This window comes from Acipenser ruthenus, chromosome 1 (genome assembly GCF_902713425.1).
Source record: "Acipenser ruthenus chromosome 1, fAciRut3.2 maternal haplotype, whole genome shotgun sequence".
In the NCBI taxonomy this organism is placed as follows: Eukaryota; Metazoa; Chordata; class Actinopteri; order Acipenseriformes; family Acipenseridae; genus Acipenser; species Acipenser ruthenus.
Window position 1 is genome coordinate 109908929 of NC_081189.1, and position 23798 is coordinate 109932726.

At 39.2% G+C, this 23798-nt stretch overlaps 1 protein-coding gene across 2 annotated transcripts in view; it reads right to left on the reverse strand.

Moving 5' to 3' along the window:
- Nucleotides 1-978: 978 nt before the first annotated feature.
- Nucleotides 979-23798, reverse strand: part of LOC117420832 (heat shock 70 kDa protein 4L-like) — a 48430-nt gene continuing 25610 nt past the window's right edge. The window contains exons 7-20 of one of the 2 annotated variants that reach the window (XM_059033845.1): nt 23402-23643; nt 22263-22339; nt 21680-21831; nt 20049-20155; nt 19279-19412; nt 17451-17644; nt 16446-16493; nt 14673-14774; nt 12244-12372; nt 5689-5814; nt 5402-5509; nt 3814-3933; nt 3477-3638; nt 979-2768 (exon numbers count right to left, since the gene is read on the reverse strand). In XM_059033845.1, the coding sequence (XP_058889828.1) occupies nt 2595-2768; nt 3477-3638; nt 3814-3933; nt 5402-5509; nt 5689-5814; nt 12244-12372; nt 14673-14774; nt 16446-16493; nt 17451-17644; nt 19279-19412; nt 20049-20155; nt 21680-21831; nt 22263-22339; nt 23402-23643 (1875 nt within the window). In that variant the 3' untranslated portion in view covers nt 979-2594. The remainder of the gene's footprint in view (nt 2769-3476; nt 3639-3813; nt 3934-5401; nt 5510-5688; nt 5815-12243; nt 12373-14672; nt 14775-16445; nt 16494-17450; nt 17645-19278; nt 19413-20048; nt 20156-21679; nt 21832-22262; nt 22340-23401; nt 23644-23798) is intronic. The other variant, XM_059033849.1, reaches the window with a different exon arrangement.

The window sequence follows — 23798 nt, forward strand, 5'->3', positions numbered from 1 at the left end:
GTAAGTCGCCCTGGATAAGGGCATCTGCTAAGAAATAAATAATAATAATAATAACCTGTTTTTAATTTTGGGTTTTAAACTTAGGAAAGAGCTTTTTTCTCTATCCTAGACAGTGTTTACTAGTTTATATCTCCCTCACCCTTTTGCAGTTTTGACAATTTATTAAATGAATAGAAAATGTGTAATGTCAGTGCATACACAAGATTACTGTAGCATCATAACAGATTTGATTAACTTCATTTGCTTTAACCACAGTGTTACAAATCCCACGCACAGCAACAAGCAAGGCCTATGTTCCACTGAACTGATGAGGTAATTACACCCATTTCATATCTTTGTTTTACTCTTAATTACATTTATTGTCATGTTGCCTACCCCTTGAACTTTAACAACAGTGTATTTTCAACAAAAGGGGCAAATCCAGTCCAATATTTCAACAGACCAAAGAATAGATGTCAGTAAGGCTTGTGTGACCTTGTGACTGTGTTGGTAAGGTCAAAGTACTATGACAATTGTTCTGGGCAGAGCAATGACTTTCTGAGCATTGCTGTAATTCCACTTCAGGATGATGGAAAATAGAATGTTTAACCTTTTGTACACTATATCAATATTTCTGGGGAGAAATCCTAGCCTTACTGACATTCTACTGCTGTGAATACTTTAGTTCAAAGGCCAATTTACTAATTAAAATAAGTAACATAACTAAGTAATACATACTTCTATATAGGTAGCAGTTAAATATTGTAATTTTAACAAACAAATTATTTCTTTTGTCACTGGAATACAATTGGTGCTTTTTCTACTGCACATTGGTTGCTGTCTGTACTGTGGATAATGGAGAACAGCAAGAAAACCCTTTTAGTTGGTCTTCTTTTACCTCCTGTTCACAGTATTTCCATATGAAATTAATATAAAGCTAATTTTCATCATCAGCCCTCTAATAAAACAGTGTTTCAGTGCACTGCATCAATACTACAAGTACTGCATTTTAAAGTGCCCGTCTACCTGCTGTCAAATGCACTTTTTTTTTTTTTACAAGAACAGTTTAACAAGTCAAATCCATTGGAAAAAACGAGGAACAATGTCTAAAGGATGTCTAGGCCATCTGTCTGTTGAACTACAATACAGTCAATGGCAAGCTATTGTACTAGGCACTAACAAAACTTGCAGAAGTACAGATTTTTAAAACCAAATGGTAGTTCTCTATAAGTAGCAAGGCACAATAACCAAACAAATACACTAAAATAATTGCATAAACTGATGGAAAGATTTGAATGCAATCTGTACGGCATAATGCAGGTGTTGCAGCTGGAGTTTTTTCCGAGTAGAGCAAATTTAGTTACACAGTATGTAAAATGGAATCAAAATCAGAAACGGACACAGAAACAACAAAAAAAAAATCACAAATAAGATAAAATCAAGTTATGCAAATGTTGGAATGCTGGTGTTGCTGAACAAGTCATGCAGGCTCATCAGTTTCCTAGAATTACTATTCCAGGAAGTAGATGAACCCATTAAGTCACGCATGGTCCCAAGAACATAGATTGGGGAGGGCTGGGGTAATACTGGATTAAAAAACTAAAAATGTACAGTGGCATTAGCTGAAACTTGTTTATGAACTAAAAAAAAAATTTTGCAGACACTTTTTTTCTGTTTGCGCTTTATTTGTCCTTTTAATATGAGTCATACAATGTGTTAAATTTGGATAGGCTCAGATTAAATCAAGTATTCCATTTACAAGCCTGACTGAAATTGTCACTCATTCTGACTTCATTCCTGTTCACAGAGTAGGTGTTTGATTAGTTTGATGGATTTTGCCTGAAACTTTGCTATTTTTACAAGTGAATCGAGATTAATCCAAAAGGTGTGATGTTTCTGCAACTATGCCATCTGGTTGACAAAGCTTCTACCAACAGCCCAACATAAAAATGTCTATTGTGTTCTAAACCTTATTAAGAAAATGAACTTTTTACTGTTCTTTTAACCACAGAATTGGCAGGCCCCATTAAAAAAGTAGTAAAGCAGTATTTACTGATTATAAGCAACAAACTACTCAGATTCAATTTAAAACCTAAACTGTAAATGTGCAACACAATGCACACACACAGAGCATTATAATCTAATACCGATATCTACAATCTCAAATTGTTCTGAGAAGCACACAGATATATCTATCTATCTATCTATCTATCTATCGATCTATCTATCTATATATAGATAGATAGATATATTGATAAAGCAGAAAGAAACCCATAAAAATGGAATAGTTTGTAACATGAATAACTAGAGTACGGTCCAGTATCAGCACAATAACAAAAATGGCTGTGCAAATAAAAATGCCTCACTTTGAACTCTGGCAGGGCCAGATACCACATCTTGAAGCACATCATGCTATGACTACAATTCATAACTGATTTAAATTGAAAGAAAAAAAAAGACAAATTAACAAAACAAACAAACTCAGAAAGTATAAAAAGACAATTGATAGAATACAGGAACATGGAAAAACAACCCAAACACAGGTCTAAAACGGACATGAAACCTATATTGTTAGTGCAATGATGGAATATCCTGAAGGGGGGTGAAGTTCAGTCTCAGTCCACTTCCATCTCTCCCGTGGGGGGCTTTGTCTGCTCAGCCTTGCCCTCTGCCCCGCTCTGTCCATTCACAGGGCCATTGGGAGCTCTGTCTGCCTTGTCCTCTTCAGCTGGGGACTCCACCTTGGGCTTTGGCTTGTTGATGATAGGACTGCAGGTACTGTCCAGTTCCTAAACACCGGGAACATGAAAACAATCATGCATTTAACCATGGCTAAGATGTGAACAACAGCAAAACAGTTACAGTGAGCAACAGCATGGAAATAGTTTGTTCTTCATGGAACGGTTATCTGTCAAAGCTTAAGACAGACCGCTAGGAGATGCCAAGACTTTATATCTAATCTTGGGTAGGAGCTACTTTTTGGGCCACAGACCATTACAAGACAATAACAAATGACTCGGCGCAATTTTACTTTTTAGAAAGGTCCACCTTTTCTTCCAGTGCATTCCAAATACGTTTGGTAATGCACTGGAATATGCAGACATTTCAAAGACAACCCAATAATGGTTTCTTTACAAAAGTTTACCACATTAAATTTGCAATGTAATTTAGCAGTTTTGCCATGCTTTTCCAATGGTTATATTATGCGTTTATCATCGTTTACTATTATTTAATATGCTTTACCGTACCTTTTTGCTTCACAATGCATGCTTATGCTTATCATGTGTGACCTACCACGCCACATTTGGAAAACATTTCAATGACAACCCTACAGAAGTGAACCCTTCTGCTTTGTCGAAAGCTCAGGTGGAAATAATTAGGCCTAGCTTGGAAAACGTGGAAAGTTTAGCCACCTTCTTAAAAACAGATAACGTACTTCAAAATGTCCCTTGGCGATATGTGTCAGTTTATATTCAATAATAAGCTTATTTTTGTACCTGGGTTTTTACAAGTATCTCCAACACTTTCACGACTGGGTCCTGGGCAGGACTCAGCTTGCTTTGTGCGTTCATCTTATTGTTCATCCAGACCATCGTCTCACCGACACACTTTTCTACCTTCACCATCTCAGCAGCTTCCACGTGGTCATATCTTTCATCCTGCAACGGAGAAACACAGAAGACACGATTAGATATTTCTAGAAAACAATTAACATAACAGGGTAGAAGTTACATTCAAATAAAGACTGTATAATATGAACTGCACATTTTGTATTGCGTTTGATAAATAAGCTCAGTTATTGCATGTTAAATATATTCAGTCAATTTAAATCACCTTTCTTTTATAAGCTTCCACAGCCTTCATAAAGGTTTGGATCTTTTTTCCAAGTTCATCGAACATCTTTGGTCTCTCTTCATGTTCCATGTGCCTGTCCTGAATGGGTTGGCCATATTTCTGTAAAATAAAGTATGAAAATCATATCACTGCTCCCTTGAAACAAACCCAATGGTTTTCTGCAAGCTTTTATTTTAATACGAATGATGGCTGTGCCCTCTTTTCAGTAATCTTCCAGATGAAAAGCCAGGTTTAGTTTAACCCTTTGCGGTCCATTGTCGGACCTGGTCCAACAATGCAATTATTCCTATCAGGTCCATTGTCGGACCCTGTCCGACATCATTATAGAAACGCAAAAAACGGGTTTTAGTCGTTTTTTCTCCAGAAAAAGCCGAGAAAACCATTCAATGGCCGAGTGGGAACGACAGGAGCCGAGACAAGTCGAAAAAAAAAAAAGGCGTATCTCATGAATAGTCATACATGGCCCTGGTATCAGATAACGGGGCGGTCATAAGTAAACAAGCTGGCTGATAGTGAGTCAGCGCACAGAGAACACGGACATTTGCAGAGCTTTTTTGAGATGTTATAGTAATAAAATAATGACTTGGATCGCATCATTGAGGAGTTTGGTGATAAAACGAGTGATCAGGAGATGATTGATTGGTATGTACGACTATTATTATTATTATTATTATTTATTTCTTACATAGGTGAAAGCTATAGCGAACGAAAGGGTGGGGCGGGGCTGAAGATGCCTAGTGAGTGCTTTGTTGTTATGCAGGGCCTTTTAAACCCGTTTGACTGTGAAAAAAAATACTTTTAAACAGCGCATCTAAAATTAACTGCGCGTGTGAAAATAAATTAGACCTGGCGTGCCTGACGCGCATTTAGTAAATGGACCGCAAAGGGTTAAGGCTTCATTTCTAGCCTCGCACATAAATCAATAATTCTGCTTCTTTGTGTCCACAACAGAAGAAAATGAACACTGCTGCTGTCATTTACTTTACCTGGTTGTCACGGAGAGCTTTGTGTGGTGACGTCAAAACAGGAAGTAGGCAGGGCTCAGTATGGTAAGTGAAGCGCTGCTGCGCAGATTTATTATAAAAAATATTTAAAAACACAAAACAAAAACACCTGAACAAACAAAAACGGCACGGTGGCCAAAACAGGCAGACAACCAGACACAGAACACACAAATATTGCATTGGTATAAATTCAGTATGAATAGCAATTGTAATTATTTTACTTCACCTCCTGACTCTCGTTCCACCTCTGATCACACCAACCCGAGTGAGAAATCCGTGCTCCTTAAATACAGCTGTGCCGGGACTTGATTGCTAATCATTCAATCTGATCCCGGCATGTGAACTAATTGTGACATCCCTGTGCTCACATAACAATATACACTTAAACTTACCCGTGCAACATAACCCAAACTGTACAAAATAAACCAACTACACCCAGGGGCAGGGGGTACCCAGTCACACTGGTGAAAAAGATTTCCTGAACAGCTTCACAAAACAATGTATTTGAATTGTGTGCAGCCACAAAGAGGCATGTTAAGTTGTTAAAGATCAGTGTGCTGTACCTTCAGTTCAGCCAGTTTATCCACATATACTTGTTTGGGTTGGTCCTCCCCTTCTTCATAAAGCCAGTTTTCTGTGTCCTCCAGCATGAGGGAAAGTTTACTGCTATCCTGCAAGGTCATTTATATATTAATAATGCAATCAATCAAAATAGAAGATTCGCAGAGTTATCTGGTTTTAGACATGTTGTCTTGGAAATAAATACCAATCAAATTATTGTTTAAACTTAATTTATTTTCTAGAATAATAATAAATAGTAATCTAGGAGAAAAGAATGAAGCCCTCTTACCTCTTCACTGACAAGTTTTTCATAGACGCTGCACAGCTTGTTTCGAAGATCGTAGACATATTCTTCCACAGCATTCTTGGCATCAATTCGCTCCTTCTCCAGTCTGTCCTGCATAATCATCTTCCTCTGTGGAACACAGCAAGTCAATACCAGCATCTGCATCGACAGAGCTGATCAAGAAGCACCAAGAGCACAGCAAAACTGGGACAAGGCTCCAAGTCAATTTTAGAAAAAAATAATCATATATATATTGTGATAAACCTCAGGGCATGGTCCTGAATGGGAGATATGTGAGGGCAGAGATTTTGTTAGGACTTTGTCCGTTCACAAAATGGAGGTCCCAATAGGACTACAGTTTCCAAAATGGTCGCCCACCACAAACTACACTACCCAGGATCCTTACCAGGTAATTAAGGTATGTCAGCACACCTGCAGGTGATCAAGGGTAATGACCAGCCCTATAAAAGGAGCAAACTGACAGCACCATGGTGAGAGGGGAGTAGAAGGAGTTTGGTGCTGTGTGTTGAGAAGATTTCTGTGTGTTCTATTGATTTCTGGATTGCAATATTGTGTATGACCCTGGACTGTTTGGATAACCCTGTTGGCTTTCTTGACCCTATTTTGGATGACTACCTGATTGTTGGCACACTCTGGATTAACATTACAACTCTGATTATTGGACTTCCCTTGAAAATAAACACGCAGGTAACATCCTGTTTAAAATAAACTTACACTTGTTGTGTCTATTGTGTTGTCCCCGCTCATACTTGTGAACAAAGTACGCAAAGAAGGACTAACTTTGTCACATTTGGTGGAGAATGCGGGCAATTCTACTACATTTGACAACACAAATACAAAATTGAAAAGAGCAACTGAGACTCTGTGAAAGCAAAATGGAGGCAGTTGTACAGGCACTGATGCAAGCTGTTACAGCCCAGCAGGAGGCAACCAGGGTCCAGCAGACGGCGCATCAAGATGCCATGTGGATGCATCGGGAGGCGCTACAGATCCAGCACACCACAAACCAGTTGCTGCGGGAGGAGCAAGAAAAAGTAGCTAAAGAGTTGAAAACAAGCATCCAGGAGCTCGCCTCCAGGATTGGACCAAAACCCCAGCCTGTATCACAACAGATACGCACAAACCACTATCTGCAAAAGATGACTCCGCAGGATGACGTAGAGGCGTATCTCACCACGTTTGAGAGAACGGCTGAGAGAGAAGGGTGGCCAAAAGAACAATGGGCAGGGTTCATCGCACCTTATCTTGCCGGAGATGCACAGAAAGCCTACTTCGATCTGGAGGTCGAAGACTCAAAAAATTATGACAAACTGAAAACAGAAATAATGTTGCGGCTTGGAGTGACCAATGCAGTGAGGGCTCACCGGTTCCATAAATGGTCCTATCAACCTGGACAACCCCCCAGAACCCAGATGGTTGACCTCATCCATTTGGCTCGAAAATGGCTACAGCCTGAGGCCCACTCATCAGCTGAGATCGTTGAGGCCGTCGTCCTAGACCACTACCAGCGATGTCTGCCCAGGGATGTTCGTCGCTGGGTCGGGCAGAATGAAGCTCTTTCTGCTGACAACCTGGTCGGTCTGGTTGAGCGATATTACACAGCAGAGTCCGGTGAGCAGTGGCAGGATGACAGACATACGTTCCCCAGGCCCTGGCGAACCAGCGGACAGGGTAAGTCTGTTCCTAGGAACTTGGGGGAAGATGAACAGCGGAGCGCTGTAAAGACAGTACGAGACTTGGGGGTAGAAACAAGGACACTGGCAAAAGTTGACAGTAAAGGGCCGGTGTATAGAGGGTCATGGCCCCGACCTACTATTTGTTATAATTGTAACAAAGTTGGACATATTGCTGCACACTGTCCTCTTAAAGAAGAGCCCATGCAATGCAATATGGGTAATGAGAATGAAGCAGACACTGTCTTGTATTCCTGTCCTGTTGTAACTGCTGTTTCTGAGAGAAAAAATCCCAATCATGAACATATGTGTACTGTGAAGGTTGATGGGAGAGAGGTGACAGCTTTGCTCGATTCCGGAAGCATGATTACACTGGTTGCCGAAAATGTGGTGCAGACCCAAAAATTGGATAAAGATCAGGGTGTCAGTATTACATGTATACATGGTGACACACGCCAATACCCCACCGCATTAGTACATATTCAGACAGATGCAGGGTCTCTTGATTATCAGGTTGGCGTTGTACCCTCCATGCCATATGATGTAATACTGGGGCGATATTTTCCTAATTTCACAAAATTGGGGCCAAACAAGGGCACATTGGAACCGCCCACCACAATTCTAGAGGGAGGTTTTAACCCTCAGAGCCAAAAGCAGGCAGCCTCAATCCCACAACCTAAGGGAAAAAATGGTGTGGACTTTGATGAGCCACGTGTAAAGGTTTTAGTAGGAGACAATAATGATAAGGAGGAGCTTAACGCCCCTGGGCCTAGTACCAGTAGTGACCCAGGTACGGGTGTCAATCAGGAAGAACCCAGTACCAGCACTAGTAGGGAAGGCATTAACCCCTTGTCAGTCCACCCAGTAGTTGAGGACATTGATTTTCCTGACTTGGAAGTATCGTCCATTAACTTTGGGACGGCGCAAGCACAGGATCTTAACCTATATCATGCAAAAGAAAATGTGAAGGTAATTAATGGGACCCCCATACATACAGAAAACATGCCTACCAGTTATCCCTACTTTATGATGAAGAATAATTTGTTGTATAGAGTGGATAAAATAGGATTAGAAATAATTGAACAATTGCTGGTACCTGCTGGTTTCAAAAAGACAGTACTTGATTTGGCCCATGGACATATATTAGGGGGTCACCTGGGGATGGAAAAAACTCGGGAGAGAGTATTAAGAAGGTTTTTTTGGCCAGGTGTTTATGGAGATGTGTCCCAGCATTGTAATTCATGCCCAGAATGCCAACAGACTGCCCCTAAACCGGCATTTCGTAGTCCCCTAGTTCCTCTTCCCATAATAGAAACACCATTTGACCGGATAGCAATGGATTTAGTGGGACCATTACCGAAATCCTCCAGAGGGCACCAGTACATTCTGGTTATTTTGGATTATGCCACTCGATACCCTGAAGCCATCCCGTTGCGTACCATGGCCTCTAAAGGCATAGCAAAGGAGCTTATGCTCATGTTTAGTCGGGTGGGCATCCCAAAAGAAATCCTTACAGACCAGGGCACCCCATTTATGTCACGGGTTATGGCGGACCTTTGTAAGCTCCTTAACATAAAACAGCTACGTACCTCAGTGCATCATCCACAGACAGATGGCCTGGTGGAGAGATTTAACAGAACCTTGAAATCTATGCTACGTAAGGTGATTGATAAGGATGGGAAGAATTGGGACTTCATGTTACCATATTTGATGTTTGCCATACGTGAGGTTCCACAGTCATCACTGGGATTTTCACCCTTTGAGCTAGTGTACGGGAGGCACCCACGGGGGATATTAGACATAGCACGGGAAACCTGGGAACATGAGTCCACACCCTATCATAGTGTGATCGAGCACATCACTAACATGCATGATAGGATAGCAGCCGTCACCCCAATCGTGAGAGAACACTTGAGACAGGCACAGGAGCACCAGCGTTTTACCTATAACCGACAGGCCACACTACGGGTGTTTCAACCCGGGGATCGGGTGTTGGTTTTAGTCCCGACTGTTGAGTGTAAATTGCTAGCCACATGGAAGGGTGATGAGGTGGTTTTTGAGTTTGCAGCCTTACACTTTTACACTCAAACATAGGGCAGGGAAAGACATGGGAAATGCAGATGGATTATCCCGTGTCCATTCTTTTTTTGCTGCTATCGCTCGACCCGTGGGGTCGATGCTGGGGGGGAGGATATGTGATAAACCTCAGGGCATGGTCCTGAATGGGAGATATGTGAGGGCAGAGATTTTGTTAGGACTTTGTCCGTTCACAAAATGGAGGTCCCAATAGGACTACAGTTTCCAAAATGGTCGCCCACCACAAACTACACTACCCAGGATCCTTACCAGGTAATTAAGGTATGTCAGCACACCTGCAGGTGATCAAGGGTAATGACCAGCCCTATAAAAGGAGCAAACTGACAGCACCATGGTGAGAGGGGAGTAGAAGGAGTTTGGTGCTGTGTGTTGAGAAGATTTCTGTGTGTTCTATTGATTTCTGGATTGCAATATTGTGTATGACCCTGGACTGTTTGGATAACCCTGTTGGCTTTCTTGACCCTATTTTGGATGACTACCTGATTGTTGGCACACTCTGGATTAACATTACAACTCTGATTATTGGACTTCCCTTGAAAATAAACACGCAGGTAACATCCTGTTTAAAATAAACTTACACTCGTTGTGTCTATTGTGTTGTCCCCGCTCATACTTGTGAACAAAGTACGCAAAGAAGGACTAACTTTGTCACATATATATATATATATATATATATATATATATATATATATATATATATATATATATATATATATATATATATATATATATATATATAATTTATCGGAAAGAGAACCTTTAGAATACATTTGGTTTGTAGATTATATGTTTGAGGTTTGGACACATGGAGAAGAATCTCTTTTCCAGTTTCACAAAATGGCAATTGAAATACACAGTAATATTAATGTGGACCTTCAATGGACAAGAAAAGAAATATAATTTTTTGATACCATAGTAATACCTGAAGGTTCAATTGAGACTGACCTCTCCTGTAAACCTATTGACATGCACCAGTATTTACACATGTCCTCTACACATCCAATACACACTAAAAGGGCAATCCCAAAGGGTCTAGGAATAAAAATACAAAGAATATGCTCAAAAGAAAGTGACTATGTAAAACAAAGAAATGTGTAAATGGGAGGATACAAAGAAGGAATTATAGAGACGGAGTTAAGAAAAGTGGATAAACTAAAAAGAGATGATCTACTAGATTATAAAAATAGAGATAAAAAATAAATAAGATTTACAGAGAAAAGCAGATTAATCTCAGTTGCATAAGTATTCAACCCCTTTGCTACTGCAGCCCTAAATCAGCTCAGGTGCAAATGATTTGTTTGAAAGCTCACAAAATTAGTGAAATGGTTTCAGCCTTTGTGTACTCAAAGTGGTTTAACTTGTAGATAATTTCCCTCAGGTACATAAAGACTTTCAAGCTGCAACTCACATAGTGATCCAACAAAGCAACCATGATGACCAAGGAGCTTTCGAAACAAGTCAGGGATAAAGTGGTAGAGAGGCACAGAGCAGAAGGGTACAAGAACATTTCAAAAGGCACTGATCCCTCTCAGCACAGTGAAATCCATCATTAAGAAGTGGAAGATGCATCATACCACCCAGGCACTACCCACATCAGGTCGCCCTCCAAAACTGAGCAGCCAGGCAAGCAGGAAACTGGTTCGGGATGTCACTCTGAAGCCAACAATGACCTTGAGAGATCTGCAAAGTTCTGTCTGAGATGGGAGTCAGTGTCCACACATCAACAATAAGCCAGTCCCTACACATAGCTGGCCTGTATCGACGGGTGGCAAGAAAGAAGCCATTACTCAAAAAGCCTCATCTTAAAGCATGTATGGAGTTTGCGAAAAAGCATGTAGGTGATACTGTAGACAAAGGTTTTGTGGTCAGACAAGACAAAAAATGAACTTTTTCTGTCTAAATTCCAAGCGTTACGTCTGGAGCACATCACCCAGTCAACACCATCTCAACTGTCATGCATGGTGGTGGCAGCATCATGCTATGGGGATGCTTCTCTTCAACAGGGACTGGGAAGCTTGTGAGGAAAAAGGGGAGAATGGATGTACAGGATGTGCAAAGTACAGGCAAATCCTTGAGGAAAACCTTTTTAAAGACTCTGAAACTGGGGAGGAAATTCACATTTCAGCAGGACAATGACACAAAGCACAAAGCCAAAGCCACACTGGAGTGGTTGAACAAGAAGATAATTAATGTTCTTGAGTGGCCCAGTCAAAGTCCTGACTTGAATCAAATCAAATTTATGGCGAGACTTGAAGACTGCAGTACATCAACAATCCTCAACAAACTTATCAGAGCTGGAGCAATTTTCCCATGAAAAATGGGCAAAAATGTCACCATCCTACTGTGCAAAGCTAGTAGAGATCTATACAAAAAGACTCCTAGCAGTAATTGCTGCAAAAGGTGCTTCTACCAAGTACTGACTTAAAGGGCTGAATACTTATGCAACCAGTAAATTTCATTTTGTACATTTTCTTTGCAAGTTTGACATTTAACCTTCTCATCATATAGCAGTGTTCAGTTTAACCACTACAGCTTTGAAAAAAAAAGGTTGTTTGAAAAACTGTGCATACATTATTTGTAATTCAACAAAATGACATTATTGGTAGGGGGTGAATACTTCTGCAAAATGTATGTGTGTGTGTGTATATATATATATATATATATAATATTTATTTATGTATTTATTTATTTGGCTGACGCCTTTATCCTTCCAGATTTAAACCAACACAGGCCTCTATTGTAGCCCTTGCAAATTAAGAAGACATACCTCATTTTCTACAAAGCTGTTCAGTGTGTCTCGTTCCAGTTGTCTGATGGTGCTGGCATGTATGGGCAGATCAATACTCTTCACCTTCAACACAGGACCGGCTGGCTGTTGTGCTTTATCTCCACTCTCCTGAAACAAACACAGAAACATTGAGAAAGATATCACTGTTAAAAAGGGTAAGGGACAACGGCTTACACAGACAATTTCAAGGACATTCAAAGTTTTTCTAGACATCTCTATACAGAGCTTTGTTTACCCTCTAATACAGTTATGGGCAGATAATCCCCATTGATTTTTGTGTTGTTTTGTGCAGCAGGGTTTTACATGCAGTAATTGTTTTGTTAAGGATTCTAACAAACAACACTTAATAGAGTCTGCCTTGATCAGGACTGTTTAATTAAAGCAAGGTAACAGAAATGAATGGTCAAGCTTTTATAAGACTACAGGTTTCATTAGATACCTTTGACTATCTGGGTTAAGCAGCTATACAGTTACTGCCAAACCAGGAAACAAATACACTTTTAAAACTTTGACTACAGTATGGTGTGGCATGCAAGTTAAACTTTTGAAGTTTTGACTTAGTCATAAACCAAGGCTTTGTTCAATAGGCAGAGTGCTCTGCCGTGGCCCTACTTAACATAAGTTAGTGAACGGTGTGTTACGAGAGAGTACTTTCACGATGGTGGAAAACACAGTGCTGCGTTGTTTTTGGATGAATTTGTGGAAGATTGTGCAGAACATCTGCTGTTTAATGCCTCTATTGCACTTGCATCGAGAGCCGACAACATGGCTTTAGCATGCAAGAGTCCTGTACGGATTGAAAACACTGTTGAGAGCATTGTTCCTCAGTACTGTGATTGTTGCATATTGCATGTTTTATTTACAGGTGACTACAGTGCAGTTTATGCTTGCAAATAAGATGGTTCTATTGTATGTAAGTGTTGTTGTACTGCAAAATAAAATAAAAAGAAAAAACTGTCAATTTATTTTTTCAACAATTATTCAACCCAGTATCATTTTTAAACAGCAAATAAAAAGAGTCTTTCGAAAGAAAGGATTTCTTCAACGATTCTTTGAATGCATCTGTGAATGACTTGAGCGGTTCATTTCTTTGGTTTTGCAACCTTCTGCATTTCCATGAGCTCCTGCATCTGCCTTTTCTGTTCCTCTGCAAAGTCTTACAATTGAAGTACTACTGTTTTGTTTGTTCTCTCCAATATGATTTAACCCTTTAAGGACTGGGATCGTGTTAACACGATCATACTGAAGCGGGCTTCTAGGACCATGATCGTGTAAACACGATAAAAAAAGCACTTTGTTTTGATGACTTACAGGGCCACCGTACTTTGCAGTACAGGCTTGAAACACACATCAATGGATAGGGGAGGGACTGACGTTCACTTCCTGATAGGTTTTTTTTTTCGTGTGACGTCATTGAGAGGGGCATTTAGTGTAAAGGGCAGCGCCTGTTTACAGCAGCCAGGAAGAGACAAAAGCAGAAACAAATCACAGAAACTTGTTTAGAGCGAATAAAAAAAGGGAAACTGATGTATTTGACTTATACTTATATTCGAACATTTATTCTGTCTTGAATAATAAATTTTGTTTAATGTGCTCTTGGTTAGATAGTAATGTAACACTGCAAAAGTACCTAATTTTAGTAAAGTTCTTTTATTCTAACGTCCCCTTTCTGCCACAAAAACAAGGGTTTAAAGTTTTCGGTGTAGCCTATAGGGCTGTGCTTTTTCAGCTGAGATAAGCTGTGAAACCTAATAATCTCGCAGAAATAGCAAAACTATAACAAAAAAAAAAAACATGTTACATTTAGTTCACCTTTAACACAGAGCTATTCGTCCATTATTTTTCTTTTTAAATGCAATTAAGAAAATATTCCTTAATGTAAGGCCGACTGAACAAACAATAACAAGCTGAGCGTTTTGAATGTTGCATGCGATGCTGCAGATTCACTTTGTTTAAAAGAAAAAATGGTCAATTAATTATGTTGCTAATTTAAATAAACTATCAGATTTTTTTTTTAAAACGATGCATACAGATATGTTGGTCAAAAAGTCCAATATGTGGGAAATGACACCACAGCAGTTGCACTGGTATTGTACCTCTGCCATTTTGAATTGCCCCCCGAGTGTAAACTCCTCAGAACGTTAGCTAACGGTACGAAGCGGTCTCGGCGTGCAGGCTGTTCAACAGAAAGCACCCGGACGCTCTTCAGAGCTCTGCCTATGGAATGCCTCCGAAATCTTGCTCATTCTAGCCTACAAAATCTAAAGATCTGATAAAATATGCTGTTTTAACAGATAGCCTGTGTCCTGACAAGGCAATTTCATTGGGCCACTTTGGTCTCCCTGTATCTTTGTGTTTGCTGTGGTGAAGCTGAACAGCTGCCCTGCTGCTCCTCCACAGGAGCTAACCTTGGATTCAGAGCCTGGATTCGCCCCCTCCTCAGCAGTCTGGTTTGGCAGGTGAGCCTGGTCCTTCTGCTGTGAGTCTTCATGGTCAACGTGCATTTTACTCTGGAAGAAACACAAACCAGTGTTACTGTTAAACATATTTTGTAATAAAGGCCTGGCTGCAGCATAATCAGTTATGCAATCATTAATTCATTCAGGATGTATTTGAATTTGTATTGTGTACATTGGGTACTTATATTACGTAAGCTGCTGGTTATTATGCACTTTTAATGTCATTTAACTTTAATGTTGTATGCATTTTTATTCAAATATTCTATAGGAGGTTACTGCTATAGTTTCGAGTAGAAGTAATATGGAGATTTATTACAGTTGTCATCAATGTCTGCCAGGGGACTGGCAATGGAAATAGCCTGCTGGCTTATGTCATGTAAGTGACATTTATGTTATAACTGTTTGTATGTCCGTCATAAATAAATACAATAAATAAAATAAAATAAATAATGGACTTCTATGCAACATTTGTTCTACATGCCAATAAAATAATCCAAATACATTATCAAGGACAAAACCATGAATGACAACTTGACAAAATCATATTCCTTCATTACTATAGGAATATGATTCCTATATCATAAATACCGTTACAGTATAGCCAGGGACCTATTTTGAAGCAAGTGCAAAGGCAAACAAAAATCATTTGTAACCAAAGAAAACTATTAGTGTTTTCTAGAATTGTTTCCTGCTAGTCTTATTATACTGGTTACAATAGTTTTATTCAGCTCAGAATATTCACTTTACTACTGGCTTCAAAAAAACAACCATCAACCTTTACTATAAATTATAAGAATAAGAACTATGAACATGTAACATGAAATCTATAGTTATGTAGCCTGGAATTTCTCATGTCACTGATAAGAGATGAAATGAGGATAAACAAGGAGTGGTGGACACATATTTGATATTTTATTTTGATATTCCACTGTTCCTAAATTCCATGCATCATGCCACTCAACCTGGAAGGGTTAAACTGAAGGGCCCGAAGATGAAGTCGACTGGTCAAAGACTGCTCTATGTGTCGTATAAAACCAATAAATACTCGGTTTCCACAGGAATAAAATCATGAACTTTTCCAAAGACAAAAAAAAAAGTTTGAGACAGGATTCTGAACCCCATTTATTTGGTTCCAGATTAAAAAGATTTTGGGCAAACACGCCATTAAAAGGTATAAAAAAGGAATGAAAAAAAATCATTCTGCCAACCCTGTTGTTTTGACCTTTTTTCACTGCACCCTTTATCATTGTGAAGTTGCAATTTTAAATCATCAAATGCCAAGGTTTCCCACATGTGGCCTGCAATAAATCCCAGGTGATCCATGAGTGAATTATTCTTAACAATAATATTCTAAAGTACAGTACAATAGTTTTTGGTCTGCTGCAGAAAATGGTTCCCCACCTAATATGTTAAGAACCATTAATATAATACTGTTTGTTCTCCAAAATCGTTCTCTACAAGTTCCCTCTTCTTTGCTAGTCAGTGTGTCCTTTTAACACTCCATATTCCACTGTGTCATAATCAAAGGCACAAGGGAATGACAGCTGTCAAAGCTGTCTGAACGCTTTCTGCTATGTTTAAGTTAAGAAAGCGTACACAGTTGAACTCAGTGTGACGATGTGGGGCAGTGGAAAGGGTACCACTAATCGAGGATAGGAAAACGGATTTGAAACCTTAGTTATCACACCTTTAAGGGCATATGAACACATAGTGATCACAAACCTCCTCCTCATAGTCATAGATGTCGTCTTCAATGAGAAGAGAGGGGTGCTGCTTTAAAGCAAGAAATACAAAGAAAAAAACAAAACAGAAAGAACTTAAAAGAGTAAAGAAAAGGGATTTATATATCTCCACACTGCTGCCCTGATATATATATATATATATATTAACATTTGCAGAAGGGTAGTGAGAAGATAATAGCAGTATAATCTATCAGCTGTCACTTAAAACAACATTTTGACAAGAGAAGTATAAGTAAGCATGGACTCAGTGCTTTACCATCTGCTTTCAAGTGCAGGAATTGCCAACATGAGAAAAGTAACTGGTTAGTTAAAGACAAAACCACAATAGTTGTTTATTGCAAATATCTCCTTGTGGTACGTGTAAATAACTGTATTAATTTATACTGCATTATATACTGTATATAGGACGAGAAAGAGGTGATATGATAATGAACAGGGATGACAAAGCAAATCCAGAAACAGCTCAGAGCACTGAAGATTGACTGTGCTGTAGCTATCGGGCACAGGAGTCTAAACATCAAGACGTTTCCTTAAATCTTAGAAACCAACTCAGAGTAAAAATTATGTAACCTGAAGAGTAGAACAAGGAAACCCAAAGCCTATTACAACACCACACAACAACATGGATATACACAACACCTGTCAATGCCCTGGTCCTCTGTGTTGTGTAGACGAGTCCCAGAGACCATTCCCACAGCATGTGTATTTATATTTATAATCAAACAAACTGCTCATGGAAAAAGTCAATTCTCAGAAGTCCCGCACTGGAACATGCACAGAATAGACTTACAGCTGTGTGTGATGAACACAGAAATGTAGCACCCAATTAAAAAAAACAGAGCTGCGTTCGCTTTAAAAAGGTGAAAATGTGCATACTAACTCGTCAGGAGACAGAAACAGGATCAACGAGAGGTCTGTGACCGTTTTCAAAAGAATAAATGGAAACGTAGCAGAATGGTTTCCTCGCCTTCTCTTTCTGCCATACCTGCTCTTCCTTAGTCTCGTTCTGACTGGTCAGCTCAGTTTCCATGGCGACTTCCTCGCCCTCCCCTTTCTGCCTCTCGATGAGGGAGGCGTTGGAGACGCTGAAGATGCCGTGCACGTTGACCCGCACCTTCACCTTCACCTTGGAGCTCTCCCCGTTGGGCTGCGGGACCACACTCTGCACACCAAAGCGGCCTGGGAAAGGGTTGTGTGTCAGGTTATGCAGTACACGCAAATTAATTCAATAAAACAAAAAACTAGTGAATTTACTTTCCCGGTTTCCATTTAATAAATGTTCTAATGATTCTTGGCTAGGTTAAGGTAAACTACAAAAAAACTAAAAATACATTATTTAATTATCGCACCCATAACCCTTCTGCTAGAAATCATTCATTATGAACAATGATACAATGGTGACGTTAGTCACCATTTTAAACCTTTTTAAACAACCATTGGTTGCTTACCAAATGACTGACATCTCCAAAAATTTCAACAACCAATCAGGGATGGTTTTATTTATTTTCAAAACAAAAGTAAGTTAGATAGACAGAAAGCTAGACAAGGTACTTTTTGTTTTTTGTTTTTGTTTTGTTTTGTCAGGAGGAGATTTGGCGATCACAAGTACAAAGCTTAGCAGAAATCATTCTAAATCGTCCAAAATGTTCATAAACCAAAAGAGAAATTGGCTAAATATTAACTGCAGTGAAATATTCCTAAGAAACTTCAGGGATCACTTTCCAATCAAAGCGCATTTCACTAAATCCACAAGCCAACAGACTTACAGAAGATGATGAGTTAATCTCTCTGATGGCACTGATTCTAGTTAAGAATCTGAAGTACACAAGCCTGCGCACTCAATCAAACTATTTGGTGTAAAATCGAAACCATACATGGTATTTATAAAAATGCTCAGATCCTAGTTTCTGAGGACTATGGCTACCACTGGGACCGTTACAGTTTTTAAGTAGGCGATCACTAAATTACACTTATGAGGACATTTCTAAAGAAATTAATTTGAGTACATTTTAAAACCTTTTTTTTTTTCACATTCAAACTACGTAACCGTAGGATACATTTCATCATAGAGTGAAAACATTATTCTTTTAATAATCTCCAGACTCTCAGCTATTTAGAAAGGCACAATACGGTCTACTTGAGGTGGATATTTGTTCTGATACAACAAACTGAAAGTCAAGTTATGTCAGTCAGACCTCAAACAGGTAGAATTTTCACCGTAGCGGAAAAAAAAAAAAAGACCCAGAAAGCAAGTCACAATGATTTAATTTCTGACAGACAGCTCCTCCAATAGCACAGTGAACACCATACTGGAGCACTGGCTGAGTTCACTAACTCCATCACTTTCTCCCGATATGCTCTGGAGGACCAAGTTAATAGGACTGCTAATATTACATAAGACCAACAGGGAAACGCTCTCCACAGGTTCCACATGTAATCACCTAGACATGACTACAAATATTACATTCCTTGCATCCTACCTCCTGATTGGGGAAAAAAATAAACCCCAGGGCTGTCGCATTTCTCAATAGATGTGTTCCTTTGTATTAGTTTGATTTCTCTTTTTTCTATTTTACCTTCCCAAACATTTCAATTGCTATTTGGTTCCCACATCAGCAGACAGAGAATTAGTTGTAATATGCAATGGCGACAGTTCAGTATGCAGAGATGAAAGACAACAAAAAGGCATATCATCACGTGAAACTGCAGCCACTGTATAGATGTCTTCAAATCTGGGCACTACGACTCATGTACTGCACTAATTTCACTTTACTGAGAGAACACATCTTAAGCCTTTTATACTTTTTTTTTACCTATTCTTGTATCAGGGTATGGCAGATCTTGTGGATTGCTGTAATAGGCTTCCAAGTCAAAGGGTTCCTTCTTGTGGAAGGTAATGACCTTGGAGAATGGGGCTGGGTGATTCTTGCCAAAAACTTCACATTCCCTGCATTGGTTTTGGTGAGAGAGTGAGCACAGAATAAATGAGACATTTCAACACAAAAAAGAAAACTTGAAAAGAATAACATGAGGACCAAGAAAAGAGAGCAAACTACCATGAGCCTTGCAATACCTCATTAATGCATTGCATTTGCCACATTAAAATCGCTTGACCTGCTAATCCATGTAAGCATACTTATAAAACGCTCTAAGTATTGCCAAAAGGCAAAACCTAATTATAAGATTTTATTATCCTGTCTTCTAACTGACTAAAGAATCAGAACTATGCCAAGTGTGTTATACATCGCCTAAATATATCTGACAGTGCAATCCTGTTATTTTCATATTAAACATGTATTCCGCATATCAAATACAACAGTGATACAATTACGTTAATACATTAAAATCATGATCATTTATTTACAAAGATGTAATAGGCTGCACTGGGTGGTAAAACAGTAGCCTATGTATTTTATTTTGTAAATAAACAATGTGCTGTATCCTTTTGATAGGAAGAACAGTTCAAAGAAGTTGGGACTGACCTTGTCAACAAACTACTATTATTATGGGTGGCTTTCTTGCAGCAATGAACTGTTTAAATTGCGTACAGCACAAGTAACAAGCAGAGAGAAAAAATACTAACCCAACACCTTCATCGGAGCTTGATTTCCATTTCAGCGTGATGGGGTAAGGAACTGCATCTGTGATTGAAAACTCACGCACTTTAAATGCAGGTGAAAGGATAGCACACTGGAAAAAAATAAAGAAATAAATGGAGCAGGTCAGAATGCCAAAGATGCTACCAGAGTTTAGAACTGATCGCTAGGGTCCTGCGTTTTACGCAACCTGTTTTTTTTCAATTGTAATTCAACTGCTGTCCCCTAGATGTCCCTGCAGCCACTCCAGTTATAGTAATTAAATTCACAATTAAGAAATCAACACATTACGCTTTGACTAATTAGAAAAATAAAAGCTAATTATGATGAGTATAAATGGTAATTGAATAAATTGATGCGTTAAAAGAAAAATCGAGAGACCTAAACATGGAGTCAAAGACATTGCAATCAAAAAGCATTTCATTGAGTGAACGCACGCAACAATATCCACCTGGTGTTCTGTACACCGATGGGTAGAATTTATTTTGCACAACTTGCAATTTATCTTTGGACCACACTCGAAAGTCAACAACAGACCGACATTTATCATCAGAAAAACACAGAAAACGAAAGGCTGAGATTGACAGCTATGAGACGGCGTCCTCCAGTAAAAAACGTAAGGGGAACGAAAATTCTGAACGCAGACGAGATGTTATTTTCGATTTGACAGAGGCATTTGTTTGTGCTAATATTCCTCTGAAAAACTACGTGCATTTCTGAACAAACATGTAATAAATGCGGGAGCAATTCCTACAGCAGGTCAACTGAGAAGGGAATATCTACCCCAAATTGCTGAGTTGGTAAAGATGTCTGACAGTATCTGTAGTTACTGACGAGTCTACAAATGCAAAAGATCAGTATGTTTTGCACATTTTGTTTGTTCTCCAAGGACTATCTAATACCTTCGAACTGAAAGTAATATTCTGTGAATTACTCATCGGTGGCACAGGGTGTTGTGAAATTGATGTTATGATTTCTGTATTTTATTTTGTTTCCGGGAATCAGTGCTGTTTTTTTAAATATTTTGTTTGACGAATTGTGTTCCTACTAGTAAACTGAAACATTTAAATTATTTATTTACACATTCTAAGAAATAATATTGAATAAGACGTATTAGTAATAAAGGATTGCATGACTAAATGTCTGTAGCAGCTGCTGCCGCCTAATCAACGCGCCAATGCGTGTTAATAGAATGACTAATTAAGATGATTAAAGGAATCGGGAGATTATTAAATCAAAAAGTTCGTTTAATTAAGCAGACAACATGACCACCTTGCGGTGGGAGGAATGAAGTGCAGCCTAAGAAAGCAGGCTGCGTAAAACGCAGGGCCCTACTGATCGCGGTTTGAAAGTTACTTGGGTTGCACTACAACCACTTACAGTGGAAGCTGTGTGAATGGATCAATACTTTTTTTCTTTTTCATGTACTCTACTTGTCTTTATAATTTAAAGCATGCCTGCTTACCATACAGCTAAAATAAGATTGCTAAGTTGTCACAGAAATCATTCTTGAGATACAGTAGCAATTCCTTTTAGGTGAACAGGCAAGAGAAGACCAATCCATAAAAGCAGGGGAGGCTTAACAAAGCTCTGGAAGCAGAAACCTCATTGAGTATACCTGTAAAGCACACCCTCTCGCGACAGCCTCATCAGCGTTCAGTGTGGTGCTGATGTCTTTCCCGAAAAACTTCGAGATCCTCTCTTTGACTGCCGGGATCCGCGTAGCTCCTCCTACTATCTCAACAGCATAGACGTCCTCACGTGTAAGTTCTGCACAATGAAAAGCAGTTCAGGTGAAGTGATGGCCAGAGAGACAGTCATGTGGACCATGCACTGAGGTTAATCTATTCAAGTCAGTGTCACCCAGGTCAGAGTTTCTGAACCACATTCTGCAATCAAGAAACACAACTATGGACTGGATTCGTATCGCTTTTATCATTAATAATGTCTTTATCAAATCCAAAGTAAAACAAAAATCTCACGCTCTCTCTCTTGAATATGTGAATTTATATTTTCCAACAATTCTATTTCCCACCTAAAAGTTAATTAAATTGGGCCCTATCTCATGCCTTTGTGCAGAGATAAAACAAGTTCTATATTTTATGTCACTTATTTTCTAGCAAGCTGGAAAAAACAACAACTTCACATGCAACGATCAACATCTACTTATGTATTGCAGTTTGAACTAAGCTTGTACTTACTAGCCTGTTCCATCACAGCTCTCAAAGGTGCTTCTATTCTTGCTAAATAGTTACTGCACATTTCTTCAAAATGAATCCTGAGGAAAAAAAGAGAGAGAGAATGAAAAGATGCACAACAGAACTTAGGGCAATTCTGTTCAATCATATTTACAGTCATGTCCAGAATCATTTTCAATTTTGAATGGGGTCCTATACTATAGAATGTACTTCTACAGTAATCCGTCCCATATCTGGACTGCACTGGGACCAGAGTAAGGGCAGATATGTAAAAAGGCGGATGAATGAATCCTGTTTTAAATATCATTATACACAGCTGTGACAATTATTATATTCACACAATTGTTGTTTTGAGATTCAGCGTTTATTAGGGAGCTCCCATTCTTTAGAAATATACAGGGTACTAATGCTTGTGACAAGATGCCGTGTGGGAGTATGCATTCGCTGCTGAGTGACAGGCAGGAGATTGAGACAAAGAACAGGATTTATTTACATATCAACACACTGAACAGCTCACGTGACACATACAGCACTGTGTACGAAAATTTTGGTAGGATCTACAATATCTGAACTAATCTTCTCTGTTCAATAATAAACTAACGTTGCTGAAGAGGTTGATCACGGTGGATAAACAGTTAGGGTGGATATGTGACAGATTATTGCAGATTCATCTGCAGTCTTTGAAGCCTGTTTGCCACTCTGTCATTCTAGAAGACAAACAGATACAATCTTGCTTGTACTGTAGTACTACAAGTCTTGAGCATCCCATGTCATTCAGTCTCAGACTTCGCTCTAGCAGAGACTGCAAATTGAGATGAACTGTGGGGTGGCTTTGTCCACTGGGTGGAAAACAGAGACCAACAAACTCAATGAAGTAACCATCAAGCCATGATAAATTTGCCATCAGCTCATAAGAAACTGACAATTAAGTGTAAACACTACACAAGAATGTCACACTATTTAAATATAAATGAATTAAATAAGGGTTCATGGCAAATCCAGACTGGGGCATCTGCCTGCTGGCTAATTTGACGTCAGCTCTGTTTAAAAGCAGTCAAGGCGAAGGGCCCCATTCTTCCCTGCTCTTGTATAAGGCACTGAAGCTGTGTCCTTTTCTTTGTTATATAAACCATGTGACGTACCTGTTCATTTTCCCTGACACATCAGTGTCATTCATGAAACACTCGATATTCAGAGGGAGGTCAGAAGAATTTGCACTCATCAGCTTTTTGAGCTTCTCACACTCTTGAGTAAGACGGATCATCGCACGCACATTCTCCTTTACATTCAGCTTATACTTCTTGAACTCCTCGCAGAAATAATCCACTAAGACTTCATCAAAGTTCCTGCCTCCCAGGTAAGGGTCGAAAGCACTGGCAAGAACCTGGTAAAAAAAACACACACACACACACAAAAAAAATGTGTTTAAAAAAAATACAAATCCTTTGTTAAATTTCATCCAGTACACCGGGTATTGAAGGAAGTAGCAGATGGTGTATGTTTGATCAGAACAGAAGTTTTAAAAGTGCTCTTAATTAG